Source organism: Euphorbia lathyris, chromosome 1, assembly GCF_963576675.1.
Source record: "Euphorbia lathyris chromosome 1, ddEupLath1.1, whole genome shotgun sequence".
Lineage (NCBI taxonomy): Eukaryota > Viridiplantae > Streptophyta > Magnoliopsida > Malpighiales > Euphorbiaceae > Euphorbia > Euphorbia lathyris.
Window position 1 is genome coordinate 82,232,031 of NC_088910.1, and position 7,845 is coordinate 82,239,875.

At 34.8% G+C, this 7,845-nt stretch overlaps 1 protein-coding gene across 1 annotated transcript; it reads left to right on the forward strand.

Moving 5' to 3' along the window:
- Nucleotides 1-559: 559 nt before the first annotated feature.
- LOC136203543 (protein LEAD-SENSITIVE 1) lies at nt 560-4,675 on the forward strand. Its single transcript, XM_065994725.1, has 2 exons — nt 560-792; nt 3,800-4,675. The coding sequence occupies exons 1-2, from the start codon at nt 699-701 to the stop codon at nt 4,465-4,467; spliced, it is 762 nt and encodes a 253-aa protein (XP_065850797.1). The 5' UTR covers nt 560-698; the 3' UTR covers nt 4,468-4,675.
- Nucleotides 4,676-7,845: the final 3,170 nt, after the last annotated feature.

Consider the following 7,845-nt stretch of genomic DNA (forward strand, 5'->3'; position numbering starts at 1 on the left):
TAGGTGAGGGGATTGGAAAGAAATCGCCAAATTCAAATATGGGGACAAATGTAGGGAGAAGTCTGCTGAAATAGCCGGAAGAAATACTTACAGGCTGCAACTCGATTAGATAAGGATTGAGAAGAAATTGCCAAATTCGAAATTGAGAATCAAGTGGAGTGGGTATGATAATTGCCCTTCTTTTCTTCTTTCAAGCCTTCAAACAGTTCCTCGGATCCGAATGTAAAAGACGAAGGTATTGAATGTCGAATATGGAGGTGTAGAGCAGATGAAGAAAGAGAAGTTACGTTGAAAGCTTAGAGCAGAGGAGTTGTGTGAAAAGGGAAGAGAAAATAAAATACAGGAAGAAGAGGTAACCAGTTAAAATACACAAATTAAACGTTAAAAACAATTGAATGGTTTAGATTAACTTTATTTATAACCATAAGTAAAGTAGTTTTTACTTTTCTTCCCAAAAAAAGAAAAAAAAAAAAAAAAGTAGTTTTTACTTTATTTTTGAACGAAGTACCAATAGCCTGCACCATAAATATAATAATAATGAAAGAATATTTAAAGGCAATTAAAGGGTACATTACATTTCCCATGGCAACGACTTAAAACTTAAAAGCTAAGCAAACACTTTCCTTCTCCGTCTCTTCAGAATTGATTAACTTACAAATGAATTGATCAACAGAGAAGAGAAGAGAAAAGCAACAACAATGGGAGTTCTTTCCAATCAGATCACAACTGATCAGCTTCGACCTGGAGATCACATCTACTCTTGGAGACACGCTTATATATACTCTCATCACGGTCTCTTCTTCCTTCCTTTTTTTTTTTTTCAATTTGTTGTCCGTTGAACCAATGCTTGATTACAAATGCTGTTTAATTTATACCATTCTGCTTACTTGCATTTACCTGTGTCTGATTCTGAATTTTAGATGATGCTGAATAATATTGGGATCACTTAATTTCATTATGTTTAGGGATTTCGCCATCTGGCATCACCACATGGCTACATATTCTGCTCTAGTCTTAGTACTGGTATGGAGGTGTTACTATACTCAAATCTGCGTGCTTGTGAATTTTTATTAGGTTTGCTACAATATTACTTAGGTCAAAATAGGATCAAGCCTGATAGGCAGGGTTCTTTGGATGGTTTAGGTCTGATTGATTTGATTCAAAGACCTTTCAAAGCCTATGTTCCAATCTTCAGGGGTTTGAATCTTTCTCTTGCGATTTGACATGGAGACCCTGTGTCACTCATTTTGCTAATTTAATGAATATCTGCTGTTAAACTTATTGGTCTTTTTGGGGATAAACAACTACGAGGCTCGGGTTAGTTGTTTTTGGTGCATTCTGTGGCTGACTGAGTGGAGAAAGAATTATGGCTTCAAACGGCATAATTGTTTCTTAATGGGGTGTGTGACAAGTTCCCTGGTTATTTTGTTACCATGGAGGGAAAGGAACAAAGTTACATAACATCATTTGAGAAGTAGGAGAGCTTCTTTCTGCAATTAAAGAAAATAGGACATACTCCTAAGTTCATAAATGTAGTTTGAGAAGTCTTTTTTTTTTCTTTCTTCTTGATGAATCCGAAATTTCTGACTTGGTAGATTCTCCATGTGGATGAGCCCTTATCTTTCATAAATTATGGCAGCCTTTGGTGCTTCCCAATATGTTTTCTATATGCCAAAACGCTTTGCACTAAAAAGAGAAAATCTCACTCATTGAAACTAAAAAAAAAAATCCCGATGTTGAGATGGTTGTTTAAATTATCTGTAGATAAAAGAAATCACTTATTTTTGTGGAAACAAATATATGAAAATAACCAGGGAAAGGGCAAACAAGAGCTTGCATTTACACACATGGTTTCTTATAAAGGTTCCAGATTTCAAAGATGCTCGAGTAACTTTGTTATGTAGTACAGCAGAAGAGGGACGGAAGCTTCTTGTTTTATAGTAATTGCAAATGATCTGTGTTATGTTTCTGTTTGTCCCTGTCCTTTTTTTATAACTTGATTGTTCTGGTTGTAAATTTGTTCTCGTTTAACTTTAGTCAGAATTACCAAGAGGTTTGAAGTTTTAGCCACACAAAAGGAGAAATGATTATCTTGACTCTCATTGAGGTCTCATCTTGGCAGTTGACTATGTTATAGGGCGACAAAGTAAGTTGAATTGCAATTAGAATGATAACGTCATATAAATGTAGGAGTTCTATAGTAGTAAATCATGTGGGTTTGAAGATGTTTTTTCTCAGAGACTCTAGGATAGTGCTTCTTAGATTAGTTATGAATGATATTAAAGATTCCTCTCTTATTGTTGTCCATTGGATATCTTGTAGTGATGAGAACCCTTAGTGTTCTGAAAGTGAAGACCAAAAGGGAGATAAACAGATGATAAAGATTCATGTACTTTTAAAAGGATATAGTGGATAAATAGAACATTGACATAAAATGTTTGAAAATTCTACGGCACGGCATTTACACCTGCATTGTTATACGGTACGGAATGTTGGACAGTGAAACATTATCGCATTCATAAGATGTCGGTGGTGGAGATGCGTATGTTGAGATGGATGTGCGGCCATACAAGAAAGGATCGGGTAAGGAATGAAATAATTAGGACGAAAGTAGGGGTTACATCTATTGAGAATAAAATGATGGAAAATCGACTAAGGTGGTTTGGCCATGTAAGACGAAGAGCACTTGATACGCTGGTTAGAAGGATTGAAGAGTAGCAAAAGAATGCAATGGTGAGGGATAGGGGAAGGCCTAAGCAAACTTGGAAGAGAGTGATATGAGTTTATTGGGGATCGAGCAAAATATGACGGTGGATAGGAAGGAGTGGAGGGAGAGAATTTATGTAGCTGACACAACTTGATTTCACGGTTTCCTATGACGGTTCATGTTAGCCGACTCCGAATCATTTCGGGACTAAGGCTTTGTTGTTGTTGTTGTTTCCATATTGTCTCCCATTGCGAGGTTGAAATGGACCAAATCACCTGGTGGGACTGTTTAATGACTTAATTAGCGCTTCAAATCTTATTATCAACTCAAGGTAAGGTAAATGGACTGATATTATTGAGTAAACGTATTACTAAATAGCTTGTTGGCCATGTTCGATTGCGAGCTAGATATTTTTTCATGTGTCATTCAATTGTGTGGAGTTGCTATTTTGTACTCTGTTGCCGTATAAAATCAACAACCAGCTGCCAATAATATGCTTTGTCTTCATCATGGTGGGTGCTGTTGCATAAATGAGAATGAGTGAGAGAGAGAGAATTTATGGAACACGAGATCCATGTTGTCCAACATAAAATAATAAACTTGATTCTTGTAAATGGCTACGTATATTTTTTTTCCCCTTTGTTACTGATAATGTTGCATTGCAGATAATGGCATACAATTATTGATGATGTACATTTTGAATCCATGTATCAATTTATCATTATCTGCAAGTTAGTAGTTGTATACCAAAACCATTCAATATGAATTGTGTCTGCTATTTAATTCGCACCCTCATAGTTAAGCAATGTGTTATCTTTTACATGCTATCATGAATATTAAGGCTAATGTATTGTTTTGCTTATATGCAGGATAAAAATTCATTTCATTTGAAATGAATTTGATGTTCGGAAAAAATGTAGAACTTTTTTATAATTTTTATTATTATACTAAAGTATCCTATTAGATCAATTATCACATGTATCTTCGGTTTCTCATACCAAACTTGGATTCGTAAATAAATTCTCCGATACTATCAAATAACTAGATGGTAAAACCTCACTATTGCTAACTTCCATCTGATTTTACGAGCAGGAATATATATTGGTGATGGGAAAGTGATCCACTTCACTCGTGGAGGAGGTCATGAAATTGGGACAGGAACTGTGTTAGACCGTGTTATCTTCAGCTGGTCACCCTCTAATTCTGCAGACAATCCATGCCCAAATTGTGGTGATCAATCAAGAGTAGATGGTGTCATCTCATCCTGCTTAGACTGTTTCCTTTCTGGTGGAAATCTTTACCGCTTTGAATATGGTGTGTCGCCAGTTTTGTTCATTGCCAAAGCTAGAGGAGGGACATGCACTCTTGCTGCTTGTGATCCGCCGGAAGATGTTCTGCATCGTGCTTTTTTCCTCCTGGAAAATGGTTTCGGTGTGTATAACATTTTCAAGAACAATTGTGAGGATTTTGCGATCTACTGCAAGACAGGTCTTCTTGTATTCACAAACATCAGTGTAGGGAGAAGCGGGCAGGCAGCATCGTTATTAGCTGCTGCAAGCGCTGTTGTCTCTTCGCCATTACGATACTTAACAACGAGTGTAAGTGGATTGACAGCTGTGGGTTGTGGTATGTATTGTGTAAGCCGGTTGGTTTCTGATATGGGAGTACGTCGTGATGTGAGCAAAGTGGCAGTTGAGAGGCTTGTTGCTGATGCTAGTAGCTTAGGAGAAGTGGAAGTTTCAGCTGATATGGCTAAGTAAAAAGTAATATTATTGTGTGGATTAATAATTAGTATCTGAACTGAACTGATTATATATAGGTGCAGGAAGTGAATTTCAGATTGCATCTTTTAGGTGATCACTTTGTGCGATATGGAAATATTTCTAGTCTGTTGATTGGATTCAAGACAATATTAGTAATTTGTTTGTATGTTTAAATGGTGCCATATTGATTGTCACTGTTGGGATATATTGTGTCTATAGTTCAGAAGAGCACATTGTCTCATGTTGAATTATTTACTTTCACTAGTCTTTATCCTGCCTGTTTCACATATTTGTATAATATACATGTATAAAATATTTATTTAATTATTGATTGCTTATGGAAGTAATTTGTTTAGTTTTCCCTCTCCATTTTCATTGTTGTAACCGTTATTGATCTCTCCATTAAATGACTGCTATGTGGTCATCTATTCACATTTAGGACACACAACTTATATCAAGGTATTCAATCCATTCTATTTTCTAACCTAAGTTTACACGCTATTTGGTATATTTTCTCATACACTACAAGAAATCAAACTTTTTGTAGGGAAAATTAATTCTCCGCTAATTGTAATACATTTGTGGGGAATCAGCAGTTTCCCATAAAAGATAAACATCTGTGGTGAATTTCTAATTTTGCCACAATTAATAGACCGCGAGATGTGATTTCCCCACAATAAAAAAACTGTCTACATTGTGGGCATTTTAGTGTCCCACTAAAATGTAGATACATTAATGGGGATTTCAAAGAATTCTCTCCTTCCACTTCTAGCCGAAACCCACCCTCAAGAAGACCATCGAAACAAACAATCTCATCCCTAAATCATCATTCACCTTCTTATATATGTTTGACCCGACTACTGGTGTTCTTTCTCTGAATTTTCTGTTCGACCTCAAATTAGCCATCAAAACTACAGAGGCTGAGTTAAACGGATATGAAGTTCTTGCAAAATGTTTGACAATATAGCTTACTTATATGGATGTATGCTAAAGCTTTTACTGTAATATAATGAGTTGAAAATTTACAATGTTTCTTCTTCCATAAGCTCCATTTCTATTGTGTTGTGTGTTGTCTGCATTGAGCCAAAGGAATAGTTAGTTGATACTATTGGAATTTTTGGATTAAAGAATAGAAGAAAGTAGTAGAAAAATAATGTTTTTATTAATGTAAATATTGTGGCTATATATAGGCTAATCATTTAAACTGAATATAGAACTTTTAGAAACCTAACCCACCATCTCCTAAATATTTGCTGGGAATTCCACTAATTCCACTAACAACTAAGTAATGAACAAATACTATTTTTAGGAACAATTCAAACTTAGTCAAAATCAACTTTGAATCAAAATAAAATTTCACCACTCCCTCTTGATTTAAAGTTGCAAATTTTAAAGATGATGTACTTTCCAAAATCAACCTTATAGTCGGAGAACTTTTCTCGGAAAACACTTCTCACCAAATCAACATGTTGATGAACATATCACTAACCTTAAATTGTTGGAGGACATCTCTCAAATTTTAAAACATCAGTTCTTTGTTCGGTTTTATTATTTCTGCAATTTTTTTGAACGCGTCCAAACTTTTTACATTTGAAACACTAGTGCTTTCTCTTATGCCACCAATCTTTCTCTTCGTGACCATGATTCTCACAATGACCATACTGTGGAATTTTTATCTTTCATTTTGAATTTTTGGCAAATAAAGCTCCCTCAACCATTTATTTATTTCCTTCATTTCGCATTGTTGGAAAATTTTGAATAAAATTATATATTAATTTAAATACCAATAAACACCTAATTTCATAAACAGTCGTGTCCATTGTGAACAGTCGTGTTTGTCCATATACAGTCGTATTTGTTCGTGAAAAGACATATCCTTTCGAGTTCTATTTATATAGAATGGATTATCAAATTCATAGGTGGTTAAAGCTGTTGTTGAAAAAAACTCTTTATCTGTTGATAATGTTCTCGTTTCCCTACTCTGGTGATAACGAGTCTACACACGGTTTGAGTTCGCTTGCATAATCTGTTATATCCTGGGAGACGATCGTCAATAGCAGCGATATCTGTCTTAAGGAAACGGCTAATACAGACCTCAGATTTGTAACTCTTTCCTTTTAATTTCTAGTTTTACTGTTCATATGTTTTTCTGTGTTCGATTTGTGTTTTGGTTAATCACATCCAACACTCATTGCTCTTCTTTGTTCTCGAGCATGCTAAAAATTAATTAATTCAAATAAAGCTATTTCACTTATATCTCTTGAATCTTCAAGAGACAGTTTTGCTTCAAACATTTCAGGAAAATTCATGAACAATTTTTCAATAATTCTATTGTCTGTTAGATCTTCTCCCATCAACCAGATTTTTTTCACCACCACCATCAACTTATCATAATACTCATGAATTGACTATTTTTCTTTCATACTTAGAGTTCAAATCCCTTTTGAGATTCAAGGGTTGCATCTTCCTTGTTATTTCATTGCCTTGATAAAGTTCTTTCAACTTATCCCAAACTTTTTTCCCGTTTCACAAGTCATGATTCTTGTGAAAATTAATTCTGAGACAACATCATCAATTATTGATAAAGCTCTTAGAGCTTTTGTTGATTCATATTCATGAGTCTTGGTTTGCTTTAGTGTTGGATTGTTTCTAAGATGTGGTATCTCCCTCTTAGATTTAGCCCACTACTATAAACTCAAACTTCTCAAATGAACTTTCATTTTGACGATCCAAATTCAGTAATTTTCGCCAATAAAATTAGAGGAGAAAGAATTAATGAGTGCTTGAAAGCCATGATTGTGTTTTCTCTCAAATACTTACAGATTCCTCAAGATTAATGAAGTTCTGAACCATTTTTTGGAATTTTTGGATTAAAAGAATAGAAGAAAGTGGTAGATAAATAATGTTTTTATTAATGTAAAATTTGTCAATTCTTCTAATTATTTGTTAATGATGTCTCTCAATATATAAAACGTAAATATTGTGCGTATACATAAGCACACCATTAAAACTGAAAAATAATTTTTAGGAACCTAACCCACTATCTTTTAATTATTTGCTAGTGATGTCCCCCAATCTACAGAATATCATGATCAGGCTTGGACAACAAACAGTTAGGGAGGGGCTGGAACCTGACGTTCCCTCTCTAATACTTAAGTCAGTAATGTACTTGAGGAAAACAATGGCCCTGTTTGGGAATTAGCTGTTAGCTGATTAAATTAGCTGTTAGCTGTTAGCTGATTACATTAGCTGATTTGACTAGCTGATTTGATTAGCGGTTTGTGTAGACCTGTTTGGTAAAAATTAGCTGATTGATAATAGCGGTTTGTGCAAAAAGACGAATAAGGGCATTAATTTTGGTGCAGGAGAAGATGG

Bases quoted from the DNA above. Each gene is read 5' to 3' on its own strand.
- LOC136203543 (XM_065994725.1), top strand. From the start codon at position 699: ATGGGAGTTCTTTCCAATCAGATCACAACTGATCAGCTTCGACCTGGA. The intron at 793-3,799 runs GTCTCTTCTTCC...TTTTACGAGCAG, and splicing joins TTATATATACTCTCATCACG to GAATATATATTGGTGATGGG.